This window comes from Rhinoderma darwinii, chromosome 1, assembly GCF_050947455.1.
Source record: "Rhinoderma darwinii isolate aRhiDar2 chromosome 1, aRhiDar2.hap1, whole genome shotgun sequence".
In the NCBI taxonomy this organism is placed as follows: Eukaryota; Metazoa; Chordata; class Amphibia; order Anura; family Rhinodermatidae; genus Rhinoderma; species Rhinoderma darwinii.
The window spans coordinates 335318129-335333119 of NC_134687.1; the positions used below are offsets into that span (position 1 = coordinate 335318129).

Genomic DNA, 14991 nt, shown 5'->3' on the forward strand with positions numbered 1-14991 from the left:
TGTACCGTCAAATCCTGAGTGACAACCTCCTTCCCTCCACAGGACATTAAAAATGGCTCGTGGCATGGTTTTCCAGCACGGCAATGACCCGAAACATACAGCCAAGGTAACAAAGGAGTGGCTCAAAAAGAAGCATATTAAGGTCAGGGAGTGGCCTAGCCAGTCTCCAGACCTTAATCCCATCGAAAACTTATGGAGGGAGCTGAAGATCCGAGTTGCCAAGCGACAGCCTCAAAATCTTAATGATTTACAGATGATCTGCAAAGAGGAGTGGGCCAAAATTCCATCTAACATGTGTGCAAACATCATCATCAACTACAAAAAACGTCTGACTGCTGTGCTTGCCAACAAGGGTTTTGCCACCAAGTATTAAGTCTTGTTTGCCAAAGGGATCAAATACTTATTTCTCTGTGCACAATGCAAATAAATATATATAATTTTGACTATGTGATTTTCTTTTTTTTTTATATATATAATCTATCTCTCACTGGTAAAATTAGCCTAGCCTAAAAATTCTAGACTGTTCATGTCTTTGACAGTGGGCAAACTTACAAAATCAGCAAGGGATCAAATACTTATTTCCTTCACTGTATACATATATATATATATATATATATATATATATATATATATATATATATATATATATATATATATATATATATATAGAGAGATAGATAGATAGATAGATAGATAGATAGATAGATAGATAGATAGATAGATAGATAGATAGATAGATAGATAGATAGATAGATAGATAGATAGATGTGAGATAGATAAGTACTTCTCATTCTACAGAGTCGATCTGAGAGATAGACAGATAGATGGATGGATAGATAGATAGATAGATAGATAGATAGATAGATAGATAGATAGATAGATAGATAGATAGATAGATAGATAGATAGATAGATAGATAGATATGAGATAGATAGATAGATAGATAGATAGATAGATAGATAGATAGATATGAGATAGATAGATAGATAGATAGATAGATAGATAGATAGATAGATAGATAGATAGATAGATAGATAGATAGATAGATAGATAGATAGATAGATAGATAGATATGAGATAGATAGATAGATAGATAGATAGATAGATAGATAGATAGATAGATAGATAGATAGATAGATAGATAGATAGATAGATAGATAGATATGAGATAGATAGATAGATAGATAGATAGATAGATAGATAGATAGATATGAGATAGATAGATTATGAGATAGATAGATAGATAGATATGAGATAGATAGATAGATATGAGATAGATAGATAGATAGATAGATAGATAGATAGATAGATAGATAGATAGATAGATAGATAGATAGATAGATAGATAGATAGATAGATAGATAGATAGATAGATAGATAGATATGAGATAGATAGATAGATATGAGATAGATAGATAGATATGAGATAGATAGATAGATAGATAGATAGATAGATATGAGATAGATAGATAGATAGATAGATAGATAGATAGATAGATAGATATGAGATAGATAGATAGATAGATAGATAGATAGATAGATAGATAGATAGATAGATAGATAGATAGATAGATAGATAGATAGATAGATAGATAGATAGATAGATAGATAGATAGATAGATATGAGATAGATAGATAGATAGATAGATAGATAGATAGATAGATAGATAGATAGATAGATAGATAGATAGATAGATAGATAGATAGATAGATAGATAGATATGAGATAGATAGATAGATAGATAGATAGATAGATAGATAGATAGATAGATCTATTTTGCAAAGAGAAAATGGTGTTTCTTACCATGTGCCACCCAGCCATGTTTACATTGGTCACAGGTTCTCAGGTTAATCTTCCCAGGCTGGAAACATTCACATGTGCAATTTACAAGTGTACATCGGATGGCCTACAGAGAAAAAAAGAAGAAAGGAAAAGAGGTTCATCGATCGAGTTGTCCATTTCACTATTTATGCTCTTACAATATGCATGAGTTGTTGTGGCTTATGGAAACACAGCGCAACCACAGTGTTTGGAGGGACACAAAAGATGGAAAAAGTTCATTTCCGATGCAACTCTACTGTACTTTATGGCTTTAGAAGACAGAGACACTTAGCTTACAGTGTCTGCGATACCATTAGATCTGATAAAAAGACTGAAAAGGTCATCTAAGTATATCCCAGGAAACCATCCACCGATCATAGACGGTAGCATCGATGCAGTACTTAGCGACTCAAAGTACTCTACACAACATAACCATATTTCACCATATTTCATTTGTCAAAATCAAGTGCAGTTATCTTAGAGACGGTAGAAGGGTAAAATTGCAGTGCAATGACTTTACAGACCATTTATAATCTCATCATAGATATTGTGGCTCTATGTATGTATCAATAGTCCGTAGACATGAATGTATGTAAATAAACAATGCCCCCCAAACATTCTTGTAGTGGCCTCTCTTGGATAAGCCTTTTATGAACAGTGTGCTTGGAGGCTGTGTAGAGGCCCAACGTAGTCCTTGCGGGTCTGTGCAGGGAGCCCAAAACACTCCTTCTGCAGCCATAGGCTCCCCTAGAAGCAACGCACCGTATTGCAACGTTAGCTGGAGCATGGCAGGATTTTTTGCCTTCGTATGAAACCAGAGGCATACATAGGTGCAGTAGGGTCTATAAAACTTCTGTGGGTGACATGTTGCGGCTTAGGAGGTTGTAAGGAGCCTAATATGTTAGTATACGTGTGGCATATGTCTGAATTATTTTTTTTTATAGAAATGTGGAAGGTATTTTATTATCTCTTACAGGTCATTATAAGCCAAAAAATGGCATTTTTTATTTGTAGCGCCTTTTGTATAGGTGGAGGTTGTTATTAGGTTTTGTAATAGAGAGAGAATATGAACGGGGATTATTAACAAGGGAGCAAACCTTTGTCATTGCTATAGTTAGTTTGTACTATTGTGGTAATAGTAGTAGTCTACAAGTCCTATGTATAGAACTACCATGGACCTGCCAAACTGTAGACTGGAAGAACCATACAATGTAGGTCTTGCCCACCACCCTCATTTTTCAGCTAGTTTGTTTGCTATCCCGATCCAGCCACGCTTAAAGTAACATAGCTGCAATAAGTTAATGTCATCCTAGCCATGTTTTATATATCCTGTGCAGTGCTACTGTTTAATAGCAGTCACCGGCATGGAATAAATGGCGTTTACTTCCAGCCGCCCCCCTCCATCATGTGAACTGTTCGATCGTTCATTTTCCAAGCTATATAAGTATGTATTCCTGATTAACGGAAATAGTAATATGAAATATATTACCAACGACATCTGCTGATGAAGCAGGAATAATATATGTGTCTGTAGGTTAACAGTGAGGAAGAAAGGAGATCTTGCTGAAAGGTCCAGTTTCATGTTCAATAGTTTATTGACTTGATGATATATCATGTCTGCACTTGTCAGTAATGGTGTCTTTCTTTAATATGTTCACTAATTAATGAACTCTGTAATTAATTGTGCTGCTGCACCGAGGAACGCTACTAAGGGACAGTCTGGTACTGACTATTAACCCTTTGGTAGGTTACTCAGTGCCAGCATTTTGCTTCTCCGCTGTCTTTTGTTTTTTTCGAAAGAAAATAGTCAGTTTTTGTGCATTTTTCTATTCTTACGTAGTTCGCATACAAAACCGGACAAACATGACATCAAATATTTTGGAGTATTTATATATAATTTATATGTTATTTATCGAGATGAGATTAGAAAAAGGGTTTGGTCATTTTTAGAAACAGCACCACTCTTGTTAGGGTATGTGCACACACACTAATTACGTCCGTAATTTACGGACGTATTTCGGCCGCAAGTTCCGGACCGAACTCAGTGCAGGGAGCCGGGCTCCTAGCATCATAGTTATGTACAACGCTAGGAGTCCCTGCCTCGCTGCCGGACAACTGTCCCGTACTGTAATCATGTTTTCAGTACGTGACAGTTGTCCTGCAGCGAGGCAGGGACTCCTAGCATCGTACATAACTATGATGCTAGGAGCCCGGCTCCCTGCACTGTGTTCGGTCCGGGACTTGCGCCCGAAATACGTCCGTCAATTACGGACGTAATTAGTGTGTGTGCACATACCCTTAATGGGCTGTGGTGGGTATTGCAGCTCAGCTGCATACAAATAAAAGGGAATAAGCTGCAATACCAACCACAAGGGTGACGCTATAGCGGGAAAAAAAACACATACCTTTTTTGTATTGTAACACTCCTTTAATCTTCTAAAACTGGATTTGACAGTACTGCTTTTATAAATTAGTGATAATCTCCCTAATTCTCCCACATTCTGACAGATCAATGAGTTATGCACTAAAATATCTAGCATATATCCCCAAAATTTTTTTTATCACAATAACATAGGATTGCATATTGATTCTGTAATGCCCTACAGTCTGCATAATATACGCATAGTAAAATAGCAAAGCGACACACATTATGAATTATTTACCTCATAAATACAACAACTGGATACATATTCATTTGGTGAGGCTAAAGGTCCTATACTGAGAACAAAATAATACAATACGTGATGATACCCTAAATCACAAAGGTTTGATATCACCAATGTGAGTGCGACTGCGAATAAGAAAATGACATCTGCTGGATACGTGGTGCTTTACCACTACAGTGTCCAAATATATTGTATTAACAGCACATTTCCAGAATGCCATAGAGAAATGTAAGTATATTAGCAGCTTTTCAAATTGTATTAGTGAAGATGAATCCAGATATGAGATACAGTGGTAATACAATAGGGCATTTATAATGTATCACAGCTACTTTTTCAAGTGCACACATTTTCCCGAATAATGGACTAGTATTATCATTTCTAACTTCTAGCCTCAGTTACATCATATTGTATATTAAAACGGACTATAGCTTTAGTTCCACATTAAAGAGGACCTGTCACCTCTCCGGACATGTCAGTTTTAATACATACTTCCAGAACATATTATCTTAGAACTCTACATTGTGCTATTACTCTGATATTCCTCCTGGAAATGTATAAATAAATTGCCAACTGGGTGTTACCATTCCCATTGTCAAAGGGGTGTGTCCCTACACAGGATGAGAATGTCAGCACTGATTGGACATTGTCAGTTTGTGTAATGACACACTCCCAACTGATAACACCCAGTTGTCAATTTATTCCTACATTTGCAGGAAGAATCACAGAGGAGTGGCACAATGCAGAGTTCTAAGAAAATATGCTCCAGAATTGTGATTTATGGGAAACACAATTATTTACTAAAACAGACATGTCAGTTAAAGAGACTCTGTCACCAGATTATAAGTGCCCTATCTTCTACATAATGTGATCGGCACTGTAATGTAGATGACAGCAGTGTTTTTTTATTTAGAAAAATTATCATTTTTGACAGAGTTATGACCTATTTTAGCTTTATGCTAATGACTATCTTAATGACCAACTGGGCGTGTTTTACTATATGGCCAAGTGGGCGTTGTACAGAGGAGTGTATGACGCTGACCAATCACTGACCAATCAGCGTCATACACTTCTCTCCATTCATTTACACAGCACATAGTGTTCTTACTAGATCACTATGTGCAGCCACATACACACACACACTAACGTTACTCAAGTGTCCTGAGAGTGAATAGAGATCACTACCAGCCTGGACGCGATGTCTATTCAGAATCCTGACACTTCACTAATGTTTGTGGTTGATTTACAGCACAGCAAGCGTAATCTCGCTGTAAATGACAGTTTACAGCGTAATCTCGCGAGACTATGCTTGCTGTGCTGTAAATACCTCTATGACTAAATATATCAGATGTCTGTGAACAATAATTGCTCAAATATTATGATAAGGATAGAGCAGAAATGAGATTTAAATGGTAGCACCAAGAGATGGGTCTTGAAAAAGACTCGATAAATAGTTTTAACAGGTTCTGAAATAGGGACAGAAATATATTCTTCATTATGTTCTCCAAAGAATGCTACTTTTACACATAGATTTATCCTATAATGTTCTCCCAGTTGTGCATAATGTCTTGGTTTAAACACAAACACTAGGGCAATGAAAAAACATTAACACGTTTACAGTGAGCAAAAACTCCCAGTTGTACGGTGAAATTTTAATACATTTCAACTTATCTCTTTTACTAATAGGGAGAGAACAAACCCTGCAGGAATTCGTTCTGCAAACTGGTAATTACAGACGACTTTTTTCTTTTTTCCTTTTTTTTTCCAACAATACATATGTAAAAACAGAAAAGAGCCAATCCTGCTTCTTTACTTTGTCCTTTTGTAAGGAAAACATAATAAAATGTCTACAATAGGGCTTCTTTTTATGCAAAAGCATCTTTCGACTATGTGCAGTATACTGAACGGCAACTTTTATTTCACATAACAAGCTCGGCATTATCAGCAGGCTCTTCCATTTTAAGCCCCTGAATCTGGTCAGCTCTTACACAAAACACATGAACTATTATAAGAAGCCATATTGATATGTTGTTCTGTCAATTTCTTTTTTTTCCTCTTACGCAATATAGTACATATTTGCAGATTTTTTATTTGTTAAGTGATGAAAATACCATTAGTACAATAAGTTTCAGACATAGAAGTAAGCCATCAAGGGATGTAGGTCAACACAAAAAAAATTGTGAATGTCTACAGCTGGATCTTGCACGGAAAAAAAAATCAAGTTCCCCTCTGCTAAGCCTTCATGACTTGTGCTTCAGATTCAATGATCACTACTGGTTAATTTCCCCCATGTACTGAGCAGGTAGCCTGAGGAACAAGGAGGTTGCCCAGTCTTTACCATAGGTCTCCACCCTAGGACCATTAGTGAATTTGCTGCAGTCCAGCAATGATATTATTCATTATTTATAAGCTTCTCCTCTTATGTGTTTTTAGAGAAAAAGGACACAAAAAGCCAGAAACAAAAACAATTATTTCAGAGATAGGATATGCTACACTTTGAATACTTCTATTCACAACTATGTAACATGGTGACACCTAGACACAGTAAAAATGCTGTAATCATAGCTATGATTATGGACCCCAGTGGTCTGAAACGCGTAAGCGTGGTCCCAGCATTTTTGTTTTAATCTCTTTGTTTTAACATGACCGAATAAACCATTCAACTTTTATACCGAGTGCTGGATACACCTTCATTGTTCACCTCCATTACCTATTTATTTGAATGGCTGGCATGTAATATTGCATTTCCCTTGCAGTAGCAGCGAAAATGTATGTCTGGACAAAATTGCCGAAATCCCAAGTGAGCAGCTGTTCTTGCCAGGGGTTCCAGAAGTGGGACCAGCGGCAATGACCTGCTTCCTGGGGCGGCTGCTTTTAGAAAACCCCTTGAAATGTAGCAGAAATAACTAGTATGTAGCAATGCAGATCTGATAGACACAACATAATACAATGAAAACAAGCAGTTAAACATTTAAGCTTGTTTTTTTTTTTAACTCATTCTCCAGCATTTGGGGTCAGACTTTATTTGCGCCGTTTGCTCAGCATGTTGGTTTAATTAATATCCGTCACTTGAAGCCGTATCAAAGCTCTCGGCAGGACTCTGCTCTTTGTCGCTAACTAGAGACTTATCATTTACTAAACAGGTTGTGAAATATCCAGCAGAAAAGCTGTCAGGCTGACACTTCTATCTCACTTTACTTATTTTTAAACCCACATTTGTAATTATGGTATCCTGCTATTCATTCACCAAATGCTTGCAAGGAAAACACGTGTTGTTAACAGACTGAACTTTAGCAAGCTGTTAGCACACTCCACACACTCGCAGAGACATGATGAGAGCCGGTGTTTAATTATAAGGGAGAGCCAATTCATAGGACTGACGTATTACATTTAAAGGGCAGTGCGCAAAAAAAATATTCTGTCTCTGTTGTGTTGGCTGTTGCTGTCTTGGCTTCTCTTAAACTAAAGGGTCACCTATGTTCAACGTTATGAAGTTGAGCTCCTTGGAGCCCTGAAACCTAAAGCCCCATGTTAACAGCCAAGCAGTGTGCCCAGACACTGTACGGCCGTACACTGAGTACCTACAGATCCATACTACGTATAAAATTGGGGGTACAATATGGCCGTATACTAGTCTATAGGCGCCTCATTACGGAGATGTGTTGTACAGCCGTGTAGAAGGGTTCTTATTGTTGAATCTTCCTGTTTGTCAAGGGAGTACTTCCTATATACATATATAGCTGTATTATATATTAGATTTTGCAATTGGCTAATATATTCAAGTAGGATTACCTATAGTGAATCTGCACTGAAACTATGCTGCCTTTTACAGGTGTCGCAATTCATATCTTGACTCCGATAACTTGCTGCAACGTGATAACTTATGACTTAAACCATTGAAAAAGTCAAGGTGACGTATATCCCTGAGTATAGGCAAAAGGAGAAGGTTTCAACTACTTCTTATAAAAAATGGAGGATTTACTGGCCTTGCTTTTAAGGTGGAAAAAAGAATACAAAGTCACTTTTGCTTACGCGATTCCGGCAAGTAATAGCCCTTAATCATAAAGAGCTGGAAAATAGTGGAATAAGAACATGAATATTAGGGCATTGCATATTCTATCTGTTTAAAGCATATCTACAACATAAGGTAGATTTCTACAACGTGTCAAAGAAAACAAACAAAAAAAGGAATTGTTATTTCCCCTGCCAGATGCTCTTACTCGACAAGACATCTAGTCGTGATTTGTGACTGTAAGATGAAAAGAGACGCTTATTCATACTTAACTCCACATTCCCGTCCTGGAGAGGACTGAACAGTCAATGAAGCTATTTTGAATAATCCAAGACCAGATTCACTTGTATTTACTATTTTACTCACAGACTGCATAATTTAGCTTTGGATACAGATAAAATGTTGTTCTTGGCTTCCCACTACTCTGTGACTGGTTTACTAACTGTTCTCTCCTCTAGTCTTCTTCTGCTCTATTTAATACAGCAATCCCCACTTAAGGTTTTATGCAAATAGGGAATACCAAATCAGGTTTCCCTTATCTGTTCCATCTATTCAGTTACAGTATGGTTTCTACAATGTAGCAACTTACGACTTGACATATTTTTTTCCTAGGATGGAAAGAATAGGTAAAGAAAGGGCAATGAAGAATGGCTGATGTATATTTTTATCTTTTTTTTTTATTGTATTTTGGATATTTTAATCCAAAAAAGCTTCCCATTTCTGTACCGTCTGGCTCCAATTTGTTTCCCTTAAGGTCAAGTTTCTAACATTGGTGTATGGTTTCATTTGTCACAAACATGTGTCAAATGTATAAAGCACATGTGACATCTTGTACACACAAAAAAAAGAAAAACTGTCAGACAGCTATAGTAGAAGAGCCGTACTATAGGTGCTAAATGTGTAAATAGTGACTTTTTCCCACATTACACATTTTAGTGAACATGCTTCAAAATATGGTTACTGCACTGAATTCACATAGATATGTGTCAATTTGGCACGTTTGGTGAATTTTGCACCATTTGAGCAGATGGAACACTTCTCACACTTTTTATTAATGTTCCCCATGCTATCCCTCATTTTAAATCCATATAGCCAGCCCAGCATCCTTTGTATAAAATTTCTCATGGCAAGTGGGGGCCTCAGCTGAATATCTAATAAGATCAATTAAGTCTCCGTGCACACTGTGCATGAGACATATATTTAGAGTCAAGCTTTTCTGATCTCACAGGATGGGATCCGATCTCATCCTCGGCACTAAATATATGGCTCCTGCACGTAGCCGTAATACGCTAATATGTACAGAGAATAAGGGACAAGAGCAATAGGTGGTTGTTGTCTATGGGCGATTATAAACTAAAAATAGGCAATAAAGTGGAGGGAGATTACAGCGTTTGATATCGGAAATCTGTTGTATATCAGACGTTACTTTTTTTACACAGATTTCGCTTATGTATAGAATGTCTATAAAGCCTTGATAGACTATTGTATAGATGAGGTTTGTGCCAAAGCTTTTAGAATAGGCATGAGTTCATCTCATCCCAAACTGAACTTTCCTGTCAGATGCTGCACTGCTAAACATCAAATTAATCTCGCACTCCTCCAGAGACCTCTGTGGCTGTTATTGTACCAGCGTACGCCTGCCACAATTTTCTACTTCTGCTAAAAACATTTTCCATAACTTATTACTCTTGATTAAACTGAGAGGTAACCACCTCTGATATAATCATGTTATTTATAAAATTGCCTCCGTCTGTTAAGCAAGCAGCAACAATTACCATTATGTTATGTGAAACAAAAAACACCTTTTTGACAAGACATTCGATCAATGTATAGAAGCCCGTGGTGCTTGTTTGGAGGTAACACTGCAGTTAAAAGGAAACTTAAATTTGGATATGACATAATTCCCTAATATGATGTTATCGGAATTGCTTCCTTTACCAGAAAAGTGATCTAATAATAACCTGCAGTGCTGCGTGGAACTCATATTCCTTGTCACTGTCCTGCAATCTCCATCTATAGGAAATATTATATGAACAGATGTAGCAGGGCTATCAGTGTAGCAGCAAAACTCATCAAGATATGACACATGGGTTATCTGTGGATTTCCGCACGAAACGAATGAGTTATTTTAACTCAGTGATTGAAGAAATGGTTAATGTGTAATTTATCCGAGCACCATGGCCCCGCGCTTTAATGTTTATCCAGGTACAGTACCTAATCTGTATTTGCGGCTGTTCCTGGTACTGCAGCTCAGCCCTATTCAAGTGAACACAGCCTAAAACATATTAAAAATGTGTAAATAGAATAGTTAAGAGGTGTGATTTAAGCTGGCCTTACACTTTAGATAGCTATTGCTCGTTCGGCCGACAGTTATTCCTCTCGACTCCCCAATACACATTCATGCTTGGCTTGGCAGTGCATGTAGTCTCAATAGGGAGAAGGGAGAAAGTTGCTGCCAGAATTTTTGTGAGAGAGTCGGTAGCTGGTCGGCGGTGGGTGGGTAATTGGTGAATTCGGCCAACATACTAGTGTTTCCTCCCTTACTTCTTCTCGAAATCTGCTATAACCCGAGATGTATGGCGCGAGATGTTATACAAACATGTCAAAAAGCTGTATACCTCCGACGGATGCCTCAGAGACATGCCATACCCCAGTTACCCATCAATAATAGACGCCAATGTAAAAAAAAAATGTATACCTTAAATGTATACTCATAGTAGCCAAAGCAAAATGGCATTTAAATCTATACATAGCAACCTGTCAATCACTGGCCTGAAATGTGGGGAGAGGTGGTGGGAGCGCTGTCCTCACAAATACAGCGGACACATAACTCTGAGTCTTGTTTTGTTCTTTCAGCGCTCCTATTAGCCAAACAGCGCAACATTTTTTTTGCGCCTTTTTGGCTACTAGGAGAATAGACTCGTAACTGTAATATGCTGTCATTACATAGGATCTGCTTTAATAGAATACACAACAAAGCTGATAAACTGCAATTCTTGGGAAAAGTCGTCTTTTGGTTCAGAGCAGCCAAATTCTTAATGAAACACTTGGATGTTCTGTGGGATTGTACTACATCTGGACTCCTTGTGTCGCCTCCTGCACAGCATTAATCAAGATATTCTTAATGTAGTACACAACAGTCTGAGGTTAACACTGGTTTATAGGAGTGGCGGGTGGCTGATATAGTCTTTATAGCCTTCGTGCTCATGCAGTCTGCCATACACATGGTAAAGTGTATAGTTCTAAAAGAGAAAATATATATTTGCATCAGCAGTTTCATGAAAATATATATACAGGCTAACTTTTTCCTCAAAGATTAAATGTGGCTGTCAGGCAGCATCTGCCCAAGTGGTAATAAAGCAGAAGCACTGAACAAAATGAAATGGCACAGGGTGCCTCCGGTTTACCCTGACCAGAATAATGGGTGCATGTACAGGTCATTTATTTCCATAAGAACTATTTACAAGTGGGACTCCTATGTGTTTATGAGCATAGGTACTTCATGTGCATATACCGCTAACACGTGTTATGGCTAGTCCAGGACCTGAGGGGGCGGTGAATGACAAAAGAACACCAACGCGAGATGCCCTGTGTCATGCACCACCCTCTCAGGTCCTACACTAGGCATAACACAGTGAGGCAGATTTATTATTGTCTTTGCACTTTGTTTTGCCATTTCGTGCACCTATTTTCTTGGTGCATAAATTCTTGGCCAAATTTATTAATCCACCAGAAAGCACCTTGATTGGTGACATGCTGGCCACGTCAGGTCGCATACTTAGAATATGGGCATGAATTTGTCGAGATGTGAAATGCGTCAGATTTATTATCTTGCATGCACCAGTTTTGTGTGCACAAAATACTGATCTTAAAGGAAATGAGTTACTACGTAACTATGTAACATGCACCAAGATGCGCCAAATTTATCAAACAGCGTGCGCGTCATTGATAAATTTGGCGCATCTTCAGCCTTACACCTCTAGCTTTAGGCTATCTATCTCTAAGTCATTATTAATAAATCTGCTCCAGTGTATCAACTGCCCAGACTATTCCATGAACTTTTATATACTGTAAAGAGACAAAATAATACGCCAGCAGAATACAGATTGCTGTAAATTCGAATTCACCACAGCCCTTTAAAGAGGCTCTGTCACCACATTAGAAGTGCCCTGTCTCCTACATAAGGAGATGGGCGCTATAATGTAGGTGACAGTAATGCTTTTTATTTAATAGAACGATCTGTTTTCACCACTTTGTTAGCGATTTTAGATAGATGCTAACGAGTTGCTTAATGCCCAAGTGGGCGTATTTTTACTTTAGACCAAGTGGGCGTTGTACAGAGGAGTGTATGACGCTGACCAATCAGCATCATGCACTCCTCTCCATTCATTTACTCAGCGCATAGGGATCCTTTTAGATCGCTATGTGCTGTCTTATTCTAACACATTAACAATACTGAAGTGTTTAGACAGTGAATAGACATTCCACGGGGTGTCTATTCACAATCTCTGCACTTCGTTACTGTTTCTATGGTAGTTACAGCCGAGGAAGCGTGATCTCATTGTAACCTGTCATTTACCGCGTAATCTCGCGAGATTACGCTTCCTCTGCTGTAACTACCACAGACAGAGTAACGAAGTGCAGAGATTGTAAATAGACATCCCGTGGAATGTCTATTCACTGTCTAAACACTTCAGTATTGTTAATGTGTTAGTATAAGACAGCACATAAGGATCTAACAGGATCCCTATGCGCTGTGTAAATGAATGGAGAGGAGTGCAGGATTCTGATTGGTCAGCGTCACACACTCCTCTGTACAACGCCCACTTGGTCTAAAGTAAAAATACAACCCACTTGGGCATTAAGCAACTCATTAGCATAAATCTAAAAACGCTAATAAAGTGGTAAAAATAGATTGTTTTTCTAAATAAAAAGCACTGCTGTCACCTACATTATAGCGACGATCTCCTTATGTAGGAGATACGGCACTTATAATGTGGTGATAGAGCCTCTTTAAGCCCTCAAACAGATAGCCCACACTCGTAGAAGGAGAGAGTTGATATTAAGCAGGGTACTAACTTTGCCTGGCAGTGGTAAATGTGGGTATTCCTATATACACACACACTCTGTCTGCATCCCTAATTAAATATATAATTACAACATTAGGGAATAGCTATTTATGTTTTCATTTAAATTAAAAAGTCCTTGTGAAAAGTTTTAGAGTGATAAAACTTCAAATGATTGTGCGGCAGACAGTTACTGGAAGACATTGTGCAGTACAGACACTAGACGGAGGTTTTGAGAGTATATGTAATTAATGTGTGCTTATTAAACAGATATTAAGATGGCGGTGTCAAGGGAAGTGTTTTCTGAATTAGGCGACGCTTCCTTCAATGCCTCCCCCGTCTCCTGTCACTGGTCTTAGCCAGCCTCACAGAATGAATTCCTAATGATCTAATACGACCATGACTCGGCCAGCAGATTAGCACATGATTCGCTCAAGTAAAAGGATTACTGCTGCCTGGGCTTGAAGATATTAACACTTTTTGTCATGTGGAACATTCATGAAAAAAAAAATGAAAGAGATCTTTGCACAAGATGTTTAAGGAAAAAAGCCAGTGGAATGGAGGTGATCAGGCGCTGTTCTCTGCCTCAGTGCACATTTTAGTACGTTCACTTAGCTTTTCCTATTCGTGCTGTAAAACAACCTCCATATTTTATTGACCTTGATAAAAAAAAAGTAGTGACAAACCAACGTGTGCTTTATATAAATCACTACCATCAAACCCAGGGGGCGACGGGTGCTCTTGTACCATAAATTATATAAATTAACCATTCCATGGAAGAATAAATTTGTGTATAGGTTCAGACAGCACCAGATATGTGGAAGGATGGGGATATGCACGGATAGGGGCCCAACCCGAAGATGAGTATAAAAGAGTATCCGGCACACCAATTTTCAAACAAAAGGTATTTTTATTTTGTTTTTAATGCCAGTGGCAGAGTGCGACGTTTCGCTCTAAGAGACCTTCATCAGGCGATTGCCGTGCTGAAAAACTGTATAGACGAGCGCTAGTGGTGTTGATAGCGGCTGGCCGCTGTATCATGGCGCTCTCAGCAACACTAGCGCTCGTCTATTCAGTTTTCCAGCACGGCTTAAGCCTGATGAAGGTCGCTTAGACCGAAACGTTGCACTCTGCCACTGACATTAAAAACCAAATAAAAATACCTTTTGTTTCAAAATTGGTGTGCCGGATACTCTTTTATACTCATTCCATGGAAGAGACACAAAGTAATCGCACTCCAAACAACCCTATTTGGAGCTGACTTTTGAGAAACTAGGATCTGTTTCTTACGGGTTTATTCACAAATTTGACCTGATTGATGTCGAGCGTGTACAATGATACTGTACAGTACATTATGATGTACTTTATGAGGCCTTTTGAACCATTTCCTCTGGTAGGCCCAAGGAACCCCAGTTTAACATATTTTTA

General features: G+C 38.1%; 1 protein-coding gene across 2 annotated transcripts in view; it reads right to left on the minus strand.

Annotated features, from left to right (window-relative positions):
- BNC2 (basonuclin zinc finger protein 2) overlaps window positions 1-14991 on the minus strand; it is a 382515-nt gene that overhangs the window by 128529 nt on the left and 238995 nt on the right. For both annotated transcript variants that reach the window (XM_075825666.1, XM_075825667.1), the window contains exon 3: window positions 1805-1907. In XM_075825666.1, the coding sequence (XP_075681781.1) occupies window positions 1805-1907 (103 nt within the window). The remainder of the gene's footprint in view (window positions 1-1804; window positions 1908-14991) is intronic.